The sequence below is a fragment of the Hemitrygon akajei genome, chromosome 32 (assembly GCF_048418815.1).
Source record: "Hemitrygon akajei chromosome 32, sHemAka1.3, whole genome shotgun sequence".
Taxonomy (NCBI): domain Eukaryota; kingdom Metazoa; phylum Chordata; class Chondrichthyes; order Myliobatiformes; family Dasyatidae; genus Hemitrygon; species Hemitrygon akajei.
Genome location: NC_133155.1, coordinates 32,494,132 through 32,520,539, shown reverse-complemented (window position 1 = coordinate 32,520,539; position 26,408 = coordinate 32,494,132). Strand labels below are relative to the sequence as shown.

At 38.9% G+C, this 26,408-nt stretch overlaps 1 protein-coding gene across 4 annotated transcripts in view; it reads right to left on the bottom strand.

Annotated features, from left to right (window-relative positions):
• The window catches only part of LOC140719619 (protein tyrosine phosphatase type IVA 2-like), a 108,836-nt gene that overhangs the window by 33,256 nt on the left and 49,172 nt on the right, over positions 1-26,408 (bottom strand). For all 4 annotated transcript variants that reach the window (XM_073034333.1, XM_073034335.1, XM_073034336.1 and 1 more), the window contains 2 exons: positions 6,274-6,807; positions 3,116-3,208 (listed from right to left, as the gene is read on the bottom strand). In XM_073034333.1, the coding sequence (XP_072890434.1) occupies positions 3,116-3,208; positions 6,274-6,369 (189 nt within the window). In that variant the 5' untranslated portion in view covers positions 6,370-6,807. The remainder of the gene's footprint in view (positions 1-3,115; positions 3,209-6,273; positions 6,808-26,408) is intronic.

Below are 26,408 nucleotides of genomic sequence, written 5' to 3'. Positions count from 1 at the left end.
GGGATACGAATTGACAATAAACTGGACTGGTCAAAGAACACTGAGGCTGTCTACAAGAAGGGTCACAGCCGCCTCTACTTCCTGAGGAGACTGAGGTCCAACATCTGCCGGACGATGCTGAGGATGTTCTATGAGTCTGTGGTAGCCAGTGCTATCATGTTTACTGTTGTGTGCTGGGGCAACAGGCTGAGGGTAGCAGACACCAACAGAATCAACAAACTCATTCGTAAGGCCAGTGATGTTGTGGGGGTGAAACTGGACTCTCTGACGGTGCTGTCTGAAAAGAGGATGCTGTCCAAGTTGCATGCCATCTTGGACAATGTCTCCCATCCACTCCATAATGTACTGGTTAGGCACAGGAGTACATTCAGCCAGAGACTCATTCCACCGAGATGCAACACAGAGCATCATAGGAAGTCATTCCTGCCTGTGGCCATCAAACTTTACAACTCCTCCCTCGGAGTGTCAGACACCCTGAGCCAATAAGCTGGTCCTGGACTTATTTCCACTTGGAATAATTTACTTATTATTATTTAATTATTTATGGTTTTATATTGCTATATTTCTACACTATTCTTGGTTGGTTCGACTGTAACGAAACCCAATTTCCCTTGGGATCAATAAAGTATGTCTGTCTGTCTGTAGTCGCAGGCTTCCAGAAAGAAGCAATCATCCTACAACTGCTCTCTGGCTTCTGCTGTGAAACCATAAATAAGCTCATTAACTCACTGCAACATTCTATCACTCAGGAGCCATTTAGACTAAGCAGTTAAATGACCCACACCCACAGTTTTAAGATGTTCGAGGAAACTCATTGCAGGGAGAACATGCAGACAGCAGCCAAAGTCCAGATTGAACCCAGCTCTCCAGCATTGAGGGATAGTGGCCCTATCTGCTGTATCATGTGCTGCCCAGACCAGAGTTGTTCAAATACTTGAACAACGCTCAGACTCTGCAATAAGTAATCCCTGACTAGGAGTGAAACAACAACCATAAACACGTGTGCCTTCAGCACATTGTAGCATAGCGTCCTTCACAAAATATCTGAGCAACATCAATTCAACTGACCCACCAAATTCATCTCAAGTAAACATTGCAAAAAGGGTTAAAAATCTGACAAAATTCATGTAACAGAGGGGGAAGTTCAAGGATTGTTTAGTAATAAGCACTGAAGAGTTGATCTTCAGCAAGTTCATTAAAGCTCCACAGCTTTTATTATCCAACTGATATAGAGCAACACTATTGTAAAAGCAACATCTATGAGGTGGTCAGAATGTTTTAGAGTGTACACACACACACAAACTCTAGATCCAGTTAGTGCTGTTTCCATTTAATAAAATAAAATGCAACATATTTGTAAATTCAAATACACACATAAAAATAGTCTTTTACAAAAAAATTACATCCTAGTAGACTGTTCAGCACCAACAGTCCATTCTGGCTCAAAGGAAAGATCAATCCATTAGTTGCACTTCCCGGCCCTCTCCTTGCAACTCCACAAATTCTTTCAAGTTCATTCACGTCATTCAGCTTCCTTGATTGCAGTTATTTAACCTGCCTTCACTGGTATCTCTAAAAGTGTATCCAAGACCATAACCACTCGCTGTGCAAAATGTTACTCATGATGTCACTGTGCTCTTTTGTCAATCACCTTCATTTGTCTGGTCCTAAAACAATGGGAGCAGTTTCCACCTACTGTGTCAAGAACCCTCCACAATTTTATATACATCTAATAGACTGCCTCCAAATGTCAGCTTCCTCATTTATAACCATATAATTAAACCCTCTTCAGGAATCACTGAATCATTTAGTAAGTCTCCTTTGTACCCTCACTTAGGTCCACGGATCTTCCCTAAATGTGGTGTCCTGAACTGGACACACTGGATAAATTTAACAATTTTTAAGATTTTCATAATATTCTTATTTAAGTGGGATAAATGACTAGAAGAGAGGTAATGAGGCACACTGTTTAACAGAATGACTGTGGAATTGCTGAAAGCGAAGAATAAAGTTGATGCAATTTAACATGACATCAATTCCCTTTTTCTGAAAGTGAACGTCACTGACTCAAAAATGATAGTATTTTTTGCATGATTTATGAGAATCCTTCCAACATTTCCAGCAAGCATTTAAATGTTTCTAGCAGCTAAAATAATTTGTTTTCATGTTATTTTCTACTTGAAACAAAATATTCATTCAACTCAAATTAGGGGAAAATGCAGACCAGTTATATACAGAATAGTTGGTATTCAGATATTAAATTGTAGTTGCATCATTGACTTCCATGCATATGCAATCAAAAGTGGAAACCTGGTACTTGCTGACAAATTTGGAATGTTGAATCTATGTGTTCCGTCTCAGGAGTTATTAAGTATTACACCTAGGGATCACAAGAACGATGAAGTCAAGTAAGCATACCTTAAATTATTACACCTAACTTTGATATTTTCTCAAGTCTTAGATGTTTCAATTTTCATTGTTTTTCCCCTGGCGAACTATCAGAAAAATCAGTGAGGTAATGCAGCAATGAGGTCATGGACTCTATACACATTACAGAGGAGGAAGTGTTTGCTGTCTTGAGGCAAATTAGCGTGGATAAATTCCTAGGGCCTGACAAGGTGCATCCTCTGATTCTATGGGAGGCTAATGCAGAAATTGTAAGGCCCCTAGCAGACATAACCTTAGCCATGAGTGAGGTGCCAGAGCTAACGCTGTTCTATTGTTTAAGAAAAGCTCTAAGAATAAGGCAGGGAATTATAGGCTGGTGAGCTTGACATCAGTAGTAATGTTATTGGAAGGTATTCTAACAGACCAGATATATAAGTGGATACAGGGACTGATTAGGGATAGTCATCATGACTTTGTGCATGGCAAGTCCTGTCTAACAAATTTTAGAGTTTTCTTGAGGAAGTTACCAAGAAAGTTGATGAAGGCATGGCAGTGGATGTCGTCTACGTGGACTTCAGCAAGGCCATTAACAAGGTCTCGCATGGGAGCTTGGTCAAGAAGGTTCAGTCCCTTGGCATTCAAAATGAGATAGTAACTTGCAATTCCAGAGCATCTAAGACAAATTCTGCACTTCAACAAATTTCAAACATTTTCAATAATTACTCACCAAAACCCTGATGCCTTCATTTTCAACAGGAGCTTTGTCATAGGTTGCTTCACAAACTCGAACCAGCGTGGTAACACCGTACTTCTTGAGCTCCTGTAATGGTTCACGTGAAAGAGGTTTGCAACAAGTGTCTCTGACCAAATACTACCTTAAATGAGATTCAAAGAATAAATCTTGTGGTTCATGTTACTACTAAACCAAAGACTTTAGAACTTTGGATTTTTTGATAAATTAATGTAATTGCAAGTTTAACTGAAAAGTTTAGTTTTGTTTTCTCCAAAATAGTAAAGAGAAAAGGGAAAACCTAAAACAGAAAATCAAGTTAAACTGAAATTTACAGATGTATCATGTAGGCAAACAGAGAGAAAGAATGCATATAACTAAGGATTACAAAACCATGAAAGTCTATGGGTCCTTCTTGGCATTTTACTTTTTGAAATTAGGCCTGGATAAGAGGGACATCATACTGTTGGAGGAGTAAAATGAACAAATGAAGACAGATTTTAGGTAATCACTGAAACAAGTGGTTGTAATATCCACAGGATATAAAACTCTGATAGGAAAGAGAACATACCAAGCACTTGCCAAAATCATTCTGGTGGACCAACCTTCCCAAAGCAAAAAACAATGCTAAAGACACTTAGTATTTTTGTAGAAGGGTGGGGAGTGGGGGTTTGTGGTTAAACATTTCGGTTTTCGACTATTTGTGACAATCAGTTCTATTCTAACAGTTGACATTCACCCCTTCACCAAGCTACATGATAATTTCTGATTTCCAGTATCTGGAATGTTTCGATTCTCTGGTATACAAGAGCAGACTATCTGCATAATTTCAATGCAACTCAATGGATTACAAAACAGTACAACACAGGAACAGCCCCTTTCACCCATCATGTCTGTGACAACCATGATGCCAAATGAAACAAATCCCATCTATGAACCAAAACCTCTCAACAATTTACTGAAAGTTAAACCAAAAATTGTGAGGCTGAAAAAGTATTCATCCTCTTTGTAATTACTATGCTAGCTTTTCTACCTTACCAACTCAATTTGCTGACGCAGAATATTGGATGGATGATCACCTGTTTTCAATGAATTTATAAGAATACCCCCTCTCTCTGTAAGGTCCAACAGTATGATTTTCAACAGACCAAACCAAAATGAAAACAAAAGAGCACTCAAGGAAAGTCAGAGAAGTAATAATAGAGAAACAGAAATCTGGGGAAGGGTACAAGAATCATCTCAAATGCACAGAGCATACCTCAGAGCTGTCCATTACGAAAAAGTGGAAAAAATACAAAACCACTCACACCTAGATCAGGCTATCCCTCTAAACTTAGTCGCTGGAGAAGAATAGCACTTACAGGAGAGTCTACTATGGCGGCAACAGTCACTCTGAGTGAGCTGCAAAAATGAAGTTCCTGACTCCATAATGTCTAAGGTCTTGCACAAAAAGGGCATTTATGGGAGTGTGGTAAGGAAGCAGCCCTAGCTAAAAAAACATATCCTTGCCTGTAAAGACTTTGCAGAGTGTCACTTAGAAGATTCTATAAAGTGTTGAGGACGGTCTTGAGGTTGGATGTAACTTATTGACCTCAACATTAAGTGTGGCATAAAACCAACACTGCACATCACCCAGGCAACATCATTCCTAATGTAAAGCATGGTGGTGACAGACTTTAGGTCTGCAGATACTTTTCAGCAGCAGGGACTGGAAATCTGGTCAGCATAGATGGGAAGATGAATGTTGCTAAATACAGAGAGATCCTGGATTAAAAACTTGCTACCCTCTGCAAGTTGTTCAGGAGAACAATGACTCAAAGCACACTGCCAGGGCAACCATGAAGGGCTTCAAATGAAGAAAATGATGTCCTTGAGTAGTCCAGTCAGAATCCTGACCTTAACCCGATCGAATATCTCTGGTAAGACCCTGGAATGGGGAAATCTCGCTCCATCATGTTGTGCAAAATACAAACATCAAAAAAGACTGTAATAGATGCAAGATGTGGTTCAACTAAGTACTGAACCCGGAGGGAGGAAGAGATTAATAATTTTCAACAACTGGCATTTCAGTTTTTGAATTTTTAGTTTTTCATGCTTTACAATTTTGTTTTTTTGATTCTACTGTGGGGGAAAAAAGGAGCATATGGTTCATAAATAAAAATTCTCAGTTGAATTGATCAAAATCACTGGTTGTAATACTCATTTATGTGAATAAAGGGCTAGGAGCTGAATACTTTGACAAGGCACTGTATATTCTGCTGTACCCTTTGACAATCTTTCTCGCTATTCATAACTCAACCAATTTTCACCTCTGTTGATACATCTGTTCAATTTGTTTTCTGCTATGTACTGTATCTTTCAAACTAGAGATTTATACAATTTAAACCATCAGGCAAAGGATTCCTTCTTTTCAAAGATCCTCCTTCCTTCCAGAGACTCTACTCTTGGAGGCATTATTTCTTTGCTGGTTCAATATGTGAATGGAACATCAGACTAACTACAAATTGAGCTTAATATAGTTACTTAAAATCTCATTTACCAACATGATAAACCTAGGATCAATTTCATTACATTGTGCAAAATATATGCAGGTGGGTGATTATAGAGAACATAAAGCAAGCAAATTCTTACATGCTATTCCATGAGATGTGCTTAGCTCAGAAAACAGATTTGTTGAGCAAAAGCCCAAAATACATATAATTGAAACTTTTTAAAAAATTTTACACGTTGACAATTTAGAAATTGTGATGAATTTAGAGAAGTAAGCCAATTCATTATACATTTCTTATTCAAGATTAACATCTTTAATTGAGGATCTGAAACCCAAAACAACTTATAAATTGATTGTCATTACTTCAATATTTACTTTAAACTTGCTGGACTTCAAAGCACTGTACAATATAAATGCATACTTATGTGATATGGCAATGGGAATTGGAATGGTTGGCCACTAGAAATCCTGTTTTTTCTCCTCCATCTAAGCTGGGTTTGAAACCTACAGGATGAAAAGTTATCACTAACTACCATTTCCTTCTAAACTCTCTTTTAGAAACAGCTATCAACCAAAAAACAAGGCAAGGACAAGAGTACATCAAAAAAAAAATTAGTTGCTCTGATAATTTATTAATTAGCTTAGAAGACAAATTTGTTTTTACCTCTGTGAACTTGTTGAGCGTAGCATCAGTTGGGTTGTGTGTGATGAGAAATCTCATACTCTCGGAACGTATTTCTACTGGGGCTGGGCGGTTCATTGTGGCTGCAATACTTAATTCAAGTTTTAAAAATAGGGAGACGAAGCAGAACTGTGTTTGTTTTCACTGTTGGTACTTGTGCTTTTAAACCTCCACTGACAGCTGGATATAGAACGCAGAAGGTTGGTGTCCCTGTGCAATGGTGCTACTTAAAGCATCCAAGTGCACAAAACACCAGTAGATTTACCCCATCCAGACAAGGTCACTGGAAGAACAATTGCCCTCTTCTTCTCACAAATTATCTAATTTTTAAATCCAGTATCCAGAGGAATCCCAGTTTGTTGATGTCAATTTTCCGTTTAAGGTCGTTTCCCAGTGGAATGGTAGGAAAGAGACCCAAGTTCACTTGTCAGCAAGGAGGCCGTGCTGTGCCTGGCAATAATCACTGCTGCCCTTCAGAAACTCCATAAATGAGCAACCGGAAATACCGCTGAATTGCTGTTGAAGAGAAAAAATCACTCATGAGTGCATCTTGTTTAAAATACATGCAAAAATATACTCAAGTTTTGAATATTGATATAACACTAAAGCATAATATACTCCATATCACCTATAAAGAAACATACCAAAGCATTCAACCCTTTGTTAGTTGTGTAAAAAAATTTCATCCCAACCCAGTATCACTTCAGTAATTACTCTTTCAACTTCTTCCAAAAATGTCATTTAGTGGACATCAAAACATTTTAAACAGTTTACCCAATTCCTGACAAAGTTACTTTTCTCAGGGCTTTCCAATGAAATTCTAAATGCATTTCAACAGCTTGGATTACTGAGTTTGGCACTGTTACTCAATAAAACATAACTGAAAAGTTATTTGGAAAATATATACCTCTCCTTAATGTGTCCAGACTCTAACTCCTCCCCTGAGCTTCCCTTGGAATCATTATGACTCTTGGGGCTCTACAAGGTTTCCTCTAGTAGTACTTCATCCAAGTTGGTTGTTCTTCATGTACAAACTTAGCAAGCCAGTTAGTCTTGCCAAGAGTCAGCAACACATCCTAGCATTACATTTAAAGCCAATACTGTCCCCATCACAAATGAATATACTTTTCAGCAGCAATAAAAGGTCATGTTTGTCGACAGCAACTGGTGAAATGAATGTAGAATATCACCCCCTGTGTAGCTTTATAAATTGAGCTGTGCCACTGGAGAAACACACAATCCAAAATTCTGTCACGATTCCTCTCCATATCCAGTGTATGCTTAAAAATGTAGTGAATGATATACAGAACCACTACTGCAATGATAAAAAGGCAAACAAACTTCCAATGAAGAGCAAATGGGGTGGGGGAACCTTAACCAAAATTAGGAGAAGGAAAGAAATAAAACTGGCAGTGTTTGCCTCAAAATAATCAAAACAGCCCATGAGCTCCAGGCAGACAGGAAGCTTTAGTACGTATATTGGCAGCAGTTCGAATTGTTCAAATTAAAAATAAACTACACCAACCATCTAGGATCAACTTGAACTTCAATTTAAAGAAAAGCAGCTTAAGTTTTACAATTACATGGAAATCATGTCACGCACTTACTGCACACAGCCTTTTGGCATTAGTTGTTAACTTGAAATCAAAAAGTATGAAGCCTAACAGTATCTATATATAATGTTTGAGTACATCAGTGCTTTCAAAAGTTACCAAGTGCAGCTTTCAAAAACATCTGCACACCTAAGCAAAGTTGCAGATTAAACATCTCTTAATAACCAGGCACATACTTACCCCAAATTTGAAATGAAAGATTTAAGATTGTACATCATACAGAAAATCAATAGATGGTCATAAGTTAGTTTTGAAATTTTTTGTATAAAATAGTTATCAAAGTATAGCATCAAACAGGACTGTTGATACCCAAGTAAAAATATGGAACATGTCTAAAGAATGACAACTTGAAGACTAGACTGCACCTGGGTTAAAACGTTCTTTCCAAGAATGGTGGCAAAGTAAAATGCTGATCGCCTTCAAAGCCCAAGAGATCCCCAAACTGCTACCCATCTGCAAGTAACAGAAACAAAAAAAAAACGCAGCTACACGCAGCATAGACCTCCGTATTTTCACTACGACCGTTTAAACAGGGCAACCTGATTTGCAGACAGATTAAGTTACCAAATCAGCCAGCTGACTTCTATCACAAAAGTAAAACACCTTGGAATAAGTGACAAAACCTGCAGCTGCAGGTTTGTGCACATTGTTTTACTGTTGTCCTTGGGCTAGCAAAACTCGAACTGGTTGCTATAAATGGGCCACTTTGTTCCTCCCTTTCCCTCCACAACCCAAGAACATCCTGGCTCAGTTACTGTAACCTGCAATTTAGCTTTTCTCTGGTTACTAAATGCCAAATTTATTTCCTACATCATTCCGTTCTGGTTATGTAGCAGACATTTTTCAGAACAGAATATTATGCGCTATGTGTACAAGCCTCCCACAGTACACACCAAAATCTGCAGCAACCTCCACTTAAATGTGGTTAAAATATTAACTATTAATGTAACTTCAAAAGAAATGTGTCAATCAAGCCTGACGCCAGCTCACATTCCATTCACATCAATGGCATTTTTGTAAGTGTCACAAGATATACTTGTCTTAATATTATCTTAGGAATTTTTAAGTTTGTAATAGTACAGGTCCATGTCCAACTAGAGGCCAAGTCATCTGAATTTCCACTCCTTTTGTTAGACTTCTGACTTTAAATGTTCCTTGTTTCACTTTCTTATGCTATGGACATTGAGAAGTTGGCTGTATTTATGTTTAAAAAGCCTTCCAAAATCTACCTAACAGTATGCTGTTAACCAGGAAGATGACAGCACAAAGTCTGACTACATCATACATCTTCACCCTGACACATTTCTATCTTCAGAAATGCAAAAAGAATTTAAAACATGTAGTAGTTCTTCAGTATTTCACCCAGACGCCTACATGTGTGTTCCCATATGGGCTGATGGTAATGGATTGTTTTACTGTGAGGACTGGAGGGTGGTAAAATGACGCATTCCAAATAAGATTTCCAAGGAATCTGACTTTTTTTTCCTCTCTCTCCTCTGATGTTATCTCAGACCATCAATAGTAAAAGGTGGATAATTGCACAACATGGTCACAAAATCATATCATGAAACAAAAATAACTGAAATTTTGAAACTTACAGAAAATAACTATAAAGCGACCTGTGTCCTGAATAAAAAATGTGTCCGCCCTTGGGTATTTGTAATCTAGCAGTTCATAAAAATTATGCTTTCCCTGGTAAATAAACGGCAGCATTGAAATACACCCAGTTCAAAGACATGGGCAACCAGCTGTTCTTACTACTCAATGCTCAGGTATTCCTTATTAGTTTCACCTCTCAGTACTTGAATTATAAAACTGCTTAAAATGACTTGTGTTCTTTCTTGTAGGAACTGAGTACAATTTATGTTTGTGATGTTAGAAGGAAATGTGAAGTTATTAATTTATCCTATTCATTCTTCAATAGAAAGAAATTATGAGGCTATTACAACTACATGAGTGGTTAAGAATTCCAAACAAAATTTCCTTGAACTCTCTTCCACAGTAATGCTCAGATTAAATTAGAAATATTTTTGTGCTTGTGCATACACATACTTGTGCATATGACAATAAAATCAACTTTAACAGATTAGCAGCAACATTTATACGCCTCAAATACTTTTTAAAAGACCACTGCAACACATTTCTGAAAACCCTAGTTACTCAATGCCAGCAAGACCAAGGAGCTGATTAGAGACTTCAGGAATAAGGAAACCAGGAGGTCCATATGCCAGTCCTCATCAGGGGATCAGAGCTAGAGAGGGTCAACAATTTTAAATTCCTCAGTATTATTATTTTGGCGGGCTTGTCCTGGGCCTAGCACGGATGTGCAATTACGAAGACAGCACAGCAGCGTCTCTGCTTCCTTAGGAGTTTGCAGATTCTGCATGACATCTAAAACTGACACACTTCTATAGATGTGAAATGGACAGTATATCAACTGGCTGCATCACAGCCTGATACAGAAATATCAATGCTCTTTAACGGAAAATCCTACAAAAAGTAGCAAATACAGCCCAGTTGAACAAGGGAAAAGTCCTCCCAACCACTGAGCTCATTTACACAGAACATTGTCACAGTAAAGCATCATCCATCATCAGGGGCATGCTCTCTTTTCACTGCTGCCATCAGGAAGAAGGTACAAGAGCCTCAGGACTAGCACCACTTGGTTACAACCCCTCAACCATCAGTCACTTGAACCAAAGGGGATAACTTCACTCACCCCATCATTGAAACATTCCCACAACGGTGGACTCACTTTCAAGGACTCTTCATCTCATGTTTTTGACATTTATTGCTTATTATTATTGTTCCCTATTTCACATTTGTGTACTTTGTTGACTTCTGCACTCTTGGTTGAACACCCTAGTTGGGTGGTCTTTTATTGATTTTGTTTATGTCTCTGTCTCAAATTATAGTTCAACCAAAACTTTTATTTCTTTAATCATCTGAATGTTATCATACAGTTGTGACAGCTTCCAAATTTGACACAGTTTACTATTATAAAAAAATCTATAAATTTGCAGAACATTTATGAAGTCTGAAGGAGGAAATTTATACTACAGAGGAATGTTACACAAGTATTCTTTCTACTGATGAGTATTCTTGAGGCAGAATAAAAATTATATGAATGCAAAAAGCCTTCCTGTGTGATTATTTTAAAAAAAATCATACAAGGATGTACATTTTGAAATTTAAAAATGGTACATTTGAACAAAAGATCTTTAAAAGATCCAAACACATTGCAGTATTAAAGTATTAGAATCATTTTCAGTGTACGCATCTACCGTAGATTCCGGACTACAGAGCGCACCTGATTTTTAGCCGCTGGCTCTAATTTTAGAAATAAAATCATTTTTTTAATTGTAAAGGCCGCACCGGATTTTAGGCCGCACCGGATTTTCGGCCGCAGGTGTCCCACGTTGTAATATGAGATATTTACACAGAAAGATATTACACGTGAGGATTTTTTTAACTTTTAATTAAATCCATATGGTAACAAAAACAAATACATATTGCAAATGCTTTTTTTCGAACCGTGCCCGTACGCGGCTACTTTTAAATATACGTTGCGTATACTTCTTTACTGAACAACATTCCAATATCTCCTAACGACTGGTAAAAAAATATATATATTGCAGCCTACCAGGAAAAGTTATTGATACCTTTAACTTAAAAGCAGAGTTCGCTCAGATCCAAAGCCGCTCGCGTAATGCGCTCCCCCCCTCCTTTCCGTTTCATCGCAAACGGCATTTAAAAGCAGCGTTCGCTCGGATCCAAAGCCGCTCGCGTAATGCGCTCCCCCCTCCTTCCCGTTTCATCGCAAACGGCATTTAAAAGCAGAGTTCGCTCGGATCCAAAGCCGCTCGCGTAATGCGCTCCCTCCCTCCTTTCCGTTTCATCGCAAACCGGCATTTTCCCACAAGACACCGCGAAACCGGGTGTGACGTCATAGCAACCCGCGATGTAGTACAGAAAACAAATATAGTTTAAACTAAGTAGTCAGCACAATGCTTTTCTTCGAGTGTTTTCCATGTTGATGAGGGTGAGTACAAATGACTGATTTACAATAATTTAATTGTGAAAGTGCGCTTGATTTATCGTACAATTTCATTGGACCTCTGTGAACTACTCATCAATTTTATTGGTCTACTGTTACGAGGCAAAATGTTTACGAGGCGGCATGAAAAAAAACCATGCATTAGCCGCTTCGGATTATTGGCCGCAAAGTTCAAAGCTGTTCAAAATGTGGGAAAAAAGTAGCGGCTTAAAATCCGGAATCTACGGTATTTTCTTTCTACATCTGACATAAGAGCTACATTGTTATTGATCTTTACACATTCCCCATTCCCCTCAGTGTTCACAGTAAAGAGACTTCATGTGTAGTGTAATGCTCAGGCTTGGTTCAATAGTAGCATCTTTACAAAACCTGTTGGAGATATTAAGCAGGCTATCTAGTTTGACACCTCAATGTAGGATGGAGAGAATGCTGCACCATCAGTGATACTACCAGTTGGATGTGACATTAAATTGTGGGCACATCTTGGCTATATGCAAAACTATTCCCAAAATGCTATTTTAGAAGACAGTAAACATCATCCGAAACAATATTCACACAGCTTTTTAAAAAAAAACTAGGTTTGCAAAAAATAAAACTCATACCTTGCTTATTTAAAATTATATTCAAATCTTTCAAGTTTCATTAATACCACTATTTAAATTATCACACTGCTACGTCCAATGTAGATGTGCATCATACTTAGCTTCCTTGATATTGACAGCTCAGCACTTTACTCTGTAATTTCCAAGGTCAAGTATTTAGTTTGTTGTTTATATACCATGCTTGGTTCCCTAAGCACAAGAAGCAGTTGATAAAGGAGGCTTATGGCTAATAGGGATTGTTATTCATTCAGGGAATGCAGAATTTCTGGCAACATTACAAGATTCATTGAATAAAAATTCAAGTTGCAACTATTACTTCAAATTGGTCAAGACAGATATAATCAAATCTCCTGAATTTGTCACCAACAGCATGCCTGCACTTTTCCTGTTTGATTTTATTGCTGCATCAATGTTCCATCATTCCTGACAAAACCCAATAGTTGGAAACAGGCATATCCTGAATCTTCTCTTAGAAACTGCAGAACAATATACAGCAACCACATATATTCTTTGTTAATAATAGAAAATTCAATCCTAGTGTGCTTCCTACCAACTTTTATCCATTCCATAAACCACCCACATAAATATGATGCAAACCTCCCACTTCAGCATGCCCAGACTTAATTGTTCTTCCTCCCTAACAAGATCCAACAGATTTCCTGACCAACCTCTCTATGGGCCTTTTGAGTCTAGGCATTATGACCTCCATTGCCATTTCTCTTTGATACTCCCAAATCTCAGCCCTAACCCAAAACCTTGTTTAGTCTATAATAATCCTGCCTGCCACCAATCCCAAACCTTTTGTTTGAATAGATTCTGGAAATAACCCCAAATGTAATGTTGTATTATTTGTAGATTTTGTTTTGGACACTACACAAGTGAAATGGAAGAGAAAATTAGAAGTCGAGTTTCTACTCTAAAATGCAAAATTAAGAAATAGAATTATTCAAAAGATCTAAGGCCTGGTGACATTCAACATCCAACAGCAACATCCCAAATTTAAAAAAAAGAAATTTCAAGTAGATCAACACTTTAAATTGTGACACAATGTATTTTCAGTTTTTAAAAAAGTTCAGACAACTGCAATGGAGAATTGCAAGTTTCCAGCACACTGTAGAAACTTGCTTTGTGAAAATTCGTTCAAGCAGATATTTTTTTAAAAATTGTTAACACTACAAAAAGGAGTATAGCTTTGGAGAGCAGCAAGACATAATGGATGATATTCCTCAAGCATGCATACTATAAAAGAGCATTCATCAGAAGGAAATGTGAAGTTATTAATTTATCCTATTCATTCTTCAATAGAAACAAATTATGAGGCTATTACTACAACTGACATGAGTGGTTAAGAATTCCAAACAAAATTTCCTTGAACTCTCTTCCATAGTAATGCTCAGATTAAATTAGAAATATTACTTGGGACTGTCAAAATGTTAAAAGGCCTGCAGTTGCCTCTCTGGAAAAAGTCCAAAGCATTGTAGTGAACTTGTTCAAAACTGCCAATATCATAAGTGTTACACTTAACATTTCACACGGAGGTCCAGTTTCCTAAGCAAGAGGTGAGGTTTGGTGTAGTATAAATGAAATGCTGGTTTCCATTTCACCGTTAGCAACACAATAACCCAGGTAACTATGAAGATCGACCATCATGCCAATCAAGACATTTGTATTTTTAAAACAGCATTTGTGAGAGGATAAATAATATTAAAAAATAGATTTAATGTGCTTTCTTACAAAAATTAAAGTAGCAGCAGTAGCAGTCAAGAATTGAATACTTGCTAAACATTAAATTGCATCAAACATGAATTCAATTATATACACTTTTGGTCATCATATCACAAGAAATTTTTATATAGAACGAGAGAGTATAGAAATAGTTTGTCATGTCAGTGCTGGATAATTATTATCCAAAAGTAAAAGACAGCAGATGGTGGTGAAGGTCAGTGCAGGAGAGACACACAATAAAATCAGTTTCAGAAGAGTGAGGTTTTATCAGAGCATTTGAGTAAATCCAGTTATTTCTGTATTTTTCAAGAACTAGTTATGGCAAAAAATGAAAAGGTTAACGAGTGGTGATTTATTTGAATTGTAGGTCTTTTCTGCTGGTTTATTCCCCTTAACACAGACTACTGACAAGACTGAATCAGAATCAGGTTTATTATCACCGGCACGTGATCTGAAATTTGTTAACTTAGCAGCAGTTCAATGCAATAGATAATATAGAACAAAGATAAAATAATAAGTAAATCAATTACAGTATACATATACTGAATAGATTTAAATCATGCAAAAAACAGAAATACTATATATTAAAAAAGTGAGGTAGTGTCCAAGGGTTCAATGTCCATTTAGGAAACAGATGGCAGAGGGGAAGAAGCTGTTCCTGAATCGCTGAGTGTGTGCCTTCAGGCTTCAGTACTTCCTTCCTGATGGTAACAGTGAGAAATGGGCATGCCCTGGGTGCTGGAGGTCTTTAATAATGGACACTGCCTTTCTGAGATCTCCATTAATAACCTCCGTTACTAATACTCCTTGAAGATGTCCTGGGCACTTTGTAGGCTAGTACCCAAGATGGAGCTGACTAGATTTACAATCCTCTGCAATTTCTTTCGGTTCTGTGCAGTAGCCCCCGCCCCCCCACCCCTATAGCAGACAGTGATACAGTCTGTCAGAATGCTCTCCACGGTACATCTGTACAAGTTTTTGAGTGTACTTGTTGACATACCAAAACTCTTCAAACTCCTAATGAAGTATAGCGACTGTCTTGCCTTCTTTATAACTACATCAATATGATGGGACCAGGTTAGATCCTCAGAGATCTTGACACCCAAGAACTTGAAACTGCTCACTCTCTCTGCACTTCTGATCCCTCAATGAGGACTGGTTAATGTTCCTTTGTCTTACTCTTCTGGTAGTACACAATCAGCTCTTTCGTTTTACTGACGTTGAGTGCCAGGTTGTCGCTGCAACTCCACTCCACTAGTTAGCATATCTCACTCCTGTACGATTTCTCATCATCGCCTGAGATTCTACCAACAATGGTAGATATAGATAGATACTTTATTCATCCCCATGGGGAAATTCAACATTTTTTCCAATGTCCCATACACTTGTTGTAGCAAAAACTCATTACATACAATACTTAACTCAGTAATAATATGATATGCATCTAAATCACTAACTCAAAAAGCATTAATAATAGCTTTAAAAAAGTTCTTAAGTCCTGGCAGTTGAATTGTAAAGCCTAATGGCATTGGGGAGTATTGACCTCTTCATCCTGTCTGAGGAGCATTGCATCGACAGTAACCTGTCGCTGAAACTGCTTCTCTGTCTCTGGATGGTGCTATGTAGAGGATGTTCAGGGTTTTCCATAATTGACCGTAGCCTACTCAGCGCCCTTCGCTCAGCTACCGATGTTAAACTCTCCAGTACTTTGCCCACGACAGAGCCCGCCTTCCTTATCAGCTTATTAAGACGTGAGGCGTCCTTCTTCTTAATGTATTCTTAATGGTAGTATCATCACCAAATTTATAGATAGTACTTGAGCTATGCCCAGTCACACAGTCATGCGTAAACAGAGAGTAGAACAGTGGGCTAAGAACACACCCCTAAGGTGCGCCGGTGTTGATCATCAGCGAGGAGATGTTACCACCAATTGAGAAATAAGTTTTCATGCATCAAATGCTGGCAGTCTAGAACTAAGGACAGGATCACTGTCGCATTTTTAAAAAATTACAGGAGTAAGTTCAAAATCATGTGGTAATATTCCAGCTCTATGAAACTCTGATAAGACCACACTTGGAATATTGCGTTCAATTCTGTTCACCTCATTATAGGGAGGATGTGGAAGTTTCAGAAAGGGTGTAGAGATTTACCAGGATGCTGCCTGGATTAGAGAGCATGTCTTATGAAGATAGGTAGAATGGGCTAGCACTTTTCTCTTTGCAACAAAGGAAAATGAGAGGTGATTTGATAGATGTGTGCAAGATAATAAGAGACATAGATAGAGTGGATGTCAGAGGCTTTTCCCCAGGACAGAAATGGCTGATACAAGGGTACTAGATGGCGTAACTTTAAGGAGATTGAATGAAAGTACAGAGGGGTTAGTGTCAGAACTAAGTTCTTTACAGAGTGGTGAGTGGAATGCCTTGCCTGGGTGGCAGTACACATATACCAGGGCATTTTTAGAAACTTTTAGATAGGCACATTGATGATAGGAAATTGGAGGATTACATAGGAGGAATGGGTAGATTGGCCTTAGAATAGGTTAAAAGGTCAGTACAACATTAAGGGCCAAAGGCCTGCACCACGGTGTAATGTTTGATATACTGTGAATGGATCCTTGAAGGGCTACTATTTGCAGGACTATGGAACAAGTGCTAGGAGGAGATATTGATCTACTTTTGATTTTTGGCTGGCATGAACGAAGTAACTTTTTTCCATTCTATATTATTTTAATATCCATGTGAATTGGACAATATTTTCCAGTTACTTGATTCAACTCAATTTATTGCTACGGGGGGGGGGGGGGGGGGGGGGAAGAGAGAGAAATAGTAAGGAAGTGAAAGCAGGAACAAACGCAGAATACAGCCTGCAGAGTTGAAAAAACTTCAGGTCAGGATTTGTTATAGCATTAAATTGATATTCTCATTTGCTAATAATCAGCATTGGAATGACAGGGCTATTGATTTTAAAAAAAGTTGCCAAAATGTATATTCAGTATTCTCTTTAACAGTAATCATATATTGAGTGGAGGCAGTCAAGTACGGATGATTGAGGTGCAGAATATTATTAGGAGGATAGACAAGATAGACAGTAGGTAACTTTGTCCCATAACAGCAGTGTCTAAAACTGCAAGACACAGATGTAGGGTTGGAGAAAGTTCACTAGGGACCTGGAGAAATTTTTTTCTCCTACTGAGTAGGTGGTTGGAATTTGGAACAAGCTGTCTGATTGGGTGATAGAAGTGGTACTCTCATAAAATGTAGGAAGCATCCAGACAAATATTTGAGTTGCTGAGGCATAGAGGCTTTGGATGAAATGCTAGTAAATGGAACTAGTGCAAATGGGTATTTGATGGTCAATAGGGCACGCACGCTTCCCACTGTGTGAATTTACTTACCTAGGTTAGGCAAGGGCCTATTCTGCACTATATCTCAATAAGTAAAAATAAACACATTAAAGAAGATCAATTAGTCTGTGCATTAATCTGATAGATGAGGATTTTCTGTTACCATCACTTTTAATACAAATACACAGAAAGCCATATTTCAAATCAGGCTTGTCCTTCTCAAGTTATTTTCAAATTATTTTAAAATAATTGATATTCTCTACTTCTCAATCCAGTGAGCAGCGTTCCATAAGACCATGGCTAAGTAAACTAAGTGAACCCAAAAATTAACACTGCAGAGTTTAAAAGGAAAATTAAATCATTGGTCTGGCAACAAAAAAATTGAAAACTTATAGAAATGTACATGCTGTACTTGACAAGCATTGTTGGAGGTAGTCTTTAAAAATGTCTGGACAGAACTCCCTGGATGTTAAAGCAAAGCACAACACTGGAAGTTCCTTTGGGCTGTTTCTCATAATTCTTCCTCACTAACCGCTTATACTGAAATGTATCTGACTCCTGCACATTGCAAATTTGGAAATAAAGGCAGAACATATTTTAATAATTATATCTACAAACAGCTCACAACAAAACCACTAAATTAAGTGGATAATATCCTATGAACTGTCATAAATGTACGAAAATTCAGAACAATTGCTTGAATACAGATTTAAGTCTATTCATAGAAAATGACATAGTTAAGGAACAGTTAAGTTGTAATATTTTAATCAACTAGACAGTGGCAAACATCATACAATTTTCTGTGTCATGAAAATTACAGACTACATGTATGCAAAATATACATTTTGAACAAACTGCTTAGGAATCTCAGACATGAAACATTTGTCAATGTGCTTCATTGCAGCAGTTGCATTCAAAAAGATTCTGAAATGTTGATAACCCTTACAAACCCCATTTCCAGAAAAGTTGGGATATTTTCCAAAATGCAATAAAAACAAAAATCTGTGATATGTTAATTCACGTGAACCTTTATTTAACTGACAAAAGTACAAAGAAAAGATTTTCAATAGTTTTACTGACCAACTTAATTGTATTTTGTAAATATACACAAATTTAGAATTTGATGGCTGCAACACACTCAACAAAAGTTGGGACAAAGGCATGTTTACCATTGTGTTACATCACCTTTCCTTTTAATAACACTTTTTAATCGTTTTGGAACTGAGGATACTAATTGTAGTAGATTTGCAATTGGAAATTTTGTCCATTCTTGCTTGATATAAGACTTCAGCTGCTCAACAGTCCGTGGTCTCCGTTGTCTAATTCTCCACTTCATGATGCGCCATACATTTTCAATAGGAGATAGATCTGGACTGGCAGCAGGCCAGTCAAGCACACGCACTCTGTGTCTACAAAGCCACGCTGTTGTAGCCTGTGCAGAATGTGGTCTGGCATTGTCCTGCTGAAATAAGCATGGTCATCCCGGGAAGAGACGCCGCCTTGATGGCAACATGTGTCTCTAAAATCCTAATATACGCCTCAGAGTCAATGGTACCTTCACATACATGCAACTCACCCATGCCGTGGGCACTGATGCACCCCCATACCATCACAGATGCTGGCTTTTGCACCCTTCACTGATAACAATCAGGATGGTCGTTTTCATCTTTAGCACGGAGAACTCGACGCCCGTTTTTCCAAAAAGTAGCTGAAATGTGGACTCATCTGACCACAGCACACAGTTCCACAGTCTTTCGGTCCATCTGAGATGAGCTCGGGCCCAGAGAACTCGCCAACGTTTCTGCATAGAGTTGATGTATGGCTTCCTCCTTGCATAATACAGTTTCAAGTTGCATTTCTGGATGCAGCAACGGACTGTGTTGAGTGACAATGGTTTTCTGAAGTACTCCCGAGCCCAGGTGGCTATAACTGTCACAGTAGCATGACGGTTTCTTAGGCAGTGCCGCCTGAGGGCTCGAAGATTACGTGCATTCAACAGTGGTTTCCGACCTTGCCCTTTATGCACTGAGATGTCTCTGAATTCTCTGAATCTTTTCACAATATTATGTACTGTAGATGTTGAAAGACCTAAATTCTCTGCAATCTTGCATTGGGAAATGTTCCTTTTGAACTGACTAACAATTCTCTCATGAATTTTGGCACAAAGGGGTGAGCCACGACCCATCCTTGCTTGCAAAGACTGAGCCTTTGATGGACGCTACTTTTATACCCAGTCATGATACCTCACCTGCTACCAATTAGCCTGCTTAATGTGGAGTCTTCCAAACCGGTGTTACTTGAATATTCTGTGCACTTTTCAATCTTATTTTAATTCTGTCCCAACTTTTGTTGAGTGTGTTGCAGCCATCAAATTCTAAATTTGTGTATATTTACAAAATACAATTAAGTTGGTCAGTAAAACTATTGAAAATGTTTTCTTTGTACTTTTGTCAGTTAAATAAGGGTTCATGTGAATTAACATATCACAGATTTTTGTTTTTATTGCATTTTGGAAAATATCCCAACTTTTCTGGAAATGGGGTTTGTACATACAATATTTCATCTGTTTATTGATTACAACCCAGTGTTAAATACCATCATCCCTTCACTACTAATCATCAAGCTTCAAGACCCGCGCCTTTGTACCTCTCTCTGCAACTGGATACTTTATTTCCTTATAGGAAACTCACAGCCGATATGGATCGGTAATAAAGTCTCCTCCTCTCTGACGATCAACACAGGCACACCTTAAGGATAGGTGCTTAGCCCACTGCTCTACTCTCTCTACACTAGTGTCTTTGTGGCTCGGCATAATTCAATGTTGTTGAAATCTTAGATGAAGACGAAGGGTACAGAAGTGAGACAGATTAGGCGAATGGTGTTGCAACAACAACCTGGGCGTCACTGTAGCATAGTGGTTTGCACAACACTATTATAGCTCAGGGTGAAGTCTAGAGCGCAATCCCAGCATCCCCTAAGGAGTTTGTAACTTCCCCTGTGGAATGCACCGGAAGCCTCCGTTTCTCCGGATGCCTCAGTTTCTTCCCACAGTCCAAAGACGTACTGGTGTGTAGATAAACCAGTCATTGTAAGTTGTCCCATGATTAGGGTTAGGCTGCTGGGCAATGTGGCTTGAAGGACTGAAAGGGTCTATTATTCTACACTATATCTCTTAATAAAGTAAAATAAACCTCAGCAAGACTAAAAGTTGACTGTGGACTTGGAGAGGAAGTCAAGAGGACACACACTAGGACACATTCAGGGGTCAGTAGTGCAAATACATGAGCAGTTTCAAGTTTCTGGGGCTCAGCATCTCAGAGGATCTTTCCTGGGCACAACACATTGATTCAATCACTAAGGCCTGCATTAAGAGTTTGAGGAGATTTGGTATGTCATCAAAGACTTACAAATTTCTACAGGTGTACAGCAGAGAGCATTCTGGCACCATCAAAGGCTGTATCACAGCTCAGGACTGCAAGAAGCTGCAGATTGTTGGAGAATCAGCCAGCTTCACTCAATATTGGAGACATGATGCAGGAGCCTGAAAACTGTTTAAGAACATCTTCGTTCATTCTACCATTAGATTTCCGAACAGTCCATGAAAACTACTTTATTTGTCTTTTGCACAAATTATTTTCTAACTTAAAATTTACATATCTTACACTGTACTGCTTCTGAAAAACACATTTCATGACAAATGTCAATGATAACAGAATGATTCTGACCCTTCAATACATCTGTGTACTATAACAAATTCTAACAAATTATACACATTGATAGGGTAGTGGGGAAGCTGGTGGTGGGAATTTTCCGCCAAACACTGGAGCTGCTCAAGATTTAGACCCATTGAAGCCTACAGCTCTAGCCTTTTTTGCTGATTTTGTAGGTTGGGAAAACCAGAGTATCCTACAACAATAACTGTAATAATACATTGTGAATAGTTATGGTGCATGGGTGGCAAAAGAAATGGAACTTATAAATATGACCATGCTGCTTTAAACCAGGTTCTTTCTTCTGCATTGTAATGAACATTGTTGGAACTACACTCATCCAGGCAAATAAAAGGCAATCCATTACACTTCTCCCAAAATGCTGGTGGAACACAGCAGGCCAGGCAGCATCTATAGGGAGAAGCGCTGTCGACGTTTCGGGCCGAGACCCTTCATCAGGATGTCAGGTCCTTTTGTAGTTGGGCCAAGAATTCAAGATTAACTCTGTAAAGTACAATTCCTGCAAAGGGAGTATTCCCCTCAATAGTCATTGCTTCAATGGTTAGTTTCATCAGGCTTAAAGGATACAGTCAAACTTAACCTTGAAGTCAATGGTAGTCACACAAAACTCACTCAAAATGCAAGTATCCTGGAGCTGACTAATACAGTCAATGTTTTAGGCTGGGAGCCTTCATTAGGACCCGATGAAGGGTCTCCGGTCAAAATGTCAAATGTTTATTCCCATCCATAGATGCTGCCTGACCTGCTGAGCCCCTCCAGCACACTGAATATATTGTTTAATGTCATCTTCTGTATTCAAGGTTAAATGCCACAGTAAATTACCCCTTGTAAATAAGTGGATCGTAGAACAGGGTGGAGTGGATGGACACGAAAGGTTACAGGGAAATACCTGTAACTGGATGAACAGGATTGATGGGATTGTTCTGAGAACTGATATAGAAACCAGACTAAATGGCTTGAGAAATTACAAAAAGTTATACAACATAAGGGTGGTTGGCAAGGTATCAAAAAGGAAAAATGGAAAATCAATGCGGCTCAATTGCAGTGAAGTTTAAAATCTGCATGTGTAAACATACATGAATGAGAAAAGCAAACATTTAAGTGTGAAATGATTGAAGACTTAATTCTAGTTCAAATACAAAGAATGTTCATGTTTTATACTTATAATGACATAGGTGGTAGTTTGTAGGCACTGAAATAATATTTAATTTTCATGATGCTTCTACACCTATACTTCCTGCCAATCACTATATCTCATCCATGAATAACAGACAACAACTTGTGACCAGACCACATCAAGATGAACTGAAGATAACTTTAAGAAACTTTATTTTGAACTGGTGGTTCACTTAAGACTGTTACATTGATATTTATCTTTATAAGTCATATACATATTCCAACATCCCACAAATCAATGTTAGTTTAACCAGAATACATAATCAGCAATGGTCAGAAGTATAGCATAAACAAGTCAAACGATTTTTCTCCCCACCAACTAGAACTGGCAGACTTAAACTGCTTTTAACCAAACATACACCAAAAAAAAATGCCTTTAAACAGCAGACATCTCACCTTTGTGATATGCCAGCCTTGTGTTAAGAAAGGTCATTTGTTATTCTTCCAGTGCAATGAATAGTCCACAATTAAATTTTGCAGACTGGCACATTCCAAGATTCAGGAATACATGCTGGGGACACAAAGCTTTATGCAGCTGCTATAAAGGTTCCAAGAAGGAAGCCTACAGTTTCAGATTCCAATCTTATTGCACACAACAAGCCTGGAATCTCACACTCTGCTTGAAGAACTACACAAAGAAAAAGTAAATGACATGATGATATAATGGAAATCCAATAAATGGAATGACATGGTCTGGACTGAAAATGGTGACACAAGTACTGCAATCTATACAAATATTGTAAATAATAAATACCTTGAAAGTAAAGTTAATGCCATTTCTAAAGTGACACCTGAAATCTGGGATTTCAAAAACAAGAGTTTTTGATAATCAGAACCCTTACCATGGAGAGCATTCTGACAGGCTGCATCATTGTCAAGTATGGGGGGGCTACTGCACAGGACTGAAAGAAGCGCAGAGGGCTGTAAATTTAGTCGGTTCCATCTTGGGTACTAGCCTACAATGTACCCAGGACATCTTCAAGAAATGGTGTCTCATAAAGGCGGTGTTCATTACCCCCAGCACATGCCCTTTTCTCACTATTACCATCAAGTAGGAAGTACAGAAGTACAGAAGCCTGAAGGCACACACTCAACAATTCAGGAACAACTTCTTCCCCTCTGCCATCCGATTCCTAAATGGACATTGATCCCGTGAACACTACCTCACTTTTTAAAAATATATATTATTTGTTTTTGCAATGTTGTTAATATATTCATTATACATGTACTGTAACTGATTGACTAAATTTACAACCCTCCGCAGCTTCTTTCAGTCTTGTGCAATAGCACCACCCCCATACTAGATAGTGAGGCAGCCTGTCAGAATGCTCTCCAAGGTACATCTATAGAAGTTTTTGAGTGTATTTGTTGACATACCAAATCTCTTCAAACTTCTAATGAAGTATAGTCACTGTCTTGCCTTCTTTATAACTGCATCAATATGCTGGGATCAGGTTTGGTCCTCAGAGATCTTGAGACCCAGGAACTTGAAACTGCTCACTCTCTCCACTTCTGATCCCTCTGAGGATTGGTATGTGTCCCTTCGTCTACCCTTCCTGAAGTCCACAATCAGCTCTTTTGTCTTACTGACGTTGAATGCCAGGCTGTTGCTGCGACACCACTCTGCTATAGTTGGCATATCTTGCTCCTGTATGCCCTCTCGTCTCCATCTGAGATTCTACCAACAATGGCTGTAATCATTAGCAAATTTATAGATGGCATTTGAGCTATGCCTAGTCACACAGTCATGGGTATAGACAAGAGTAGAGCAGTGGGCTAAGTGCACACCCTTGAAGTGCACCAGTGTTGGTCATCAGCGAGGAGGAGATATCATCACCAATCCAGATTGTGGTCCTCTAGTTAGGAAGTCGAGGATCCAAATGCAGAGGGAGGTACAGTGGCCCAGGCACTGTAACTTCTCGATCAGGATTTTAGGAATGATGGTGTTAAAGCTGAACTATAGTCGATGTACATCATCCCAACATGGGTGTTTGTATTGTCCAGGTGGTCTAAGGCTGTGTGAAGAGCCATTGAGATTGCATCTGCTGTTGACCCATTGTGGCGATAGGGATATTAAAGTGGGTCCAGGTCCTTGCTGAGGCAGTTCAGTGTGGTCATGACCAACCTCTCAAAGCATTTCATCACTGTAGATGTGAGCGTTATTGGGCGATAGCCATTAAGTAGCACACATTGTTCTTTTTATAACTGCTGTCATTTTGGAACAAGTGGGAACTTCCGTCCATAGCAGTAAGAGGTTGAAAATGTCCTTGAATACTCTCACCAGTTGGTTGGCACAAGTTTTCAGAGCCTTACCAGGTACTCCATCGGGACATTCTGCCTTGCGAGGGTTCACCCTCTTTAAAGACAGCCTAACATCAGCCTCTGAGACAGAGATCAGAGGGTCACCAGGTGCAGCAGAGATCTTCACAGCTATAGTTGTATTCTCCCTTTCAAAGCAGGCATAGAAGGCACTGAGCTCATCTGGTAGTGGAGCATCGTTGCCATTCATGCTACTGGGTTTTGCATTCTAAGGAAGTAATGTCTTGCAAACCTGCCAGAGTTGCCGTGCATCTGATGTCGCCTCCAACCTCATTCGAAATTGTCTCTTCACCCTTGAAATAGCCCTCCACAAATCATACCTGATTTTCTGATACAGACCTGGGTCGCCAGACTTGAATGCCACAGATCTAGCCTTCAGCAGACAATGTACCACCTGGTTCATCCATAGCTTTTGGTTTGGGAATGCACAGCAAGTCTTAGTAGGTACACACTCATCCACAGAGGTTTTAATGAAGTTGGTAACACCTGCAACATACTCATCAAGGTTTGAAGATGAATCCCTGAAAACAGTCCAGTTCACCAATTCAAAGCTGTCCTGTAAGCGCTCCTGTGCTTCTCGTCCATTTCTCCTTGGTCCTCACTGCTGGTGCTACAGTCTTCAGTCTCTGCCTATACTCAGGGAGTAGAAGTACAGCCAGATGATCAGACTTCCTGAAGTGAGGGCATTCTTGATGGTGGTGTAACAGTGGCCCAGTGTGTTGTTTCCACTGGTATTGCAAGTGATCTGTTGATGGTAATTGCTTAGTGATTTTTTCAGACTGGCCCAGTTAAAATCCCCCAAAATGATGGTGAAGGAACTAGGGTGTGCTGTTTCGTGCATATTGATCCTATTGCTCAGATCATCTAAAGCCTGATTGACATTGGCCTGAGGTAGAATGTATACAGCTACCAAAATAATCCCAGAATTCTCCCGTGGTAGGTAAAATGGACGTCACTTAACTACAAGAATTGGGACAGCACTGATATGTGCACCATGAAGAGTTGATCATGAGGCATACTCCTGTACCTCTGCTTTTAAGAGATCTATCCAGATAGTGTATAGTAAACCCGTCGATCTGAATCACCGCATCTGGTTCAGAAGGGGCTAACCAGAATTCTGTGAAACAAAGGACACACATGGTCCTAATGTCTGTCTGATTTTGCACCCTAGCTCTGAGATCATCAATTTTATTCATCAGAGACTGCATGTTTGCCAGCAAGATAGTTGCCACTGGGAGTTTAAAACCCCGTTTCCTTAAGCACTTGTATCCCTGACCTGCAGCCACATTTCCTGCATGGAATTTGGTGAGGGGTACGTCCACAATCGGCATTGTTTCCGTCAGTTTTAAGCAGCGATAGTTTGTTTAATCATATTAGGGCATCTTTGTTGATTGCACTGACCATGGAAGTAATTGTACTTTTTAGCTGTATCAGGCTGAAACGAGAATATTTAATCGTATCCATTGAGAGTTCTGCTGCCACATGACTCACCTCAAGGCAGGAAGTCTACTTACACATTTTGTCTACAGCCACAGCAGAACAATATTG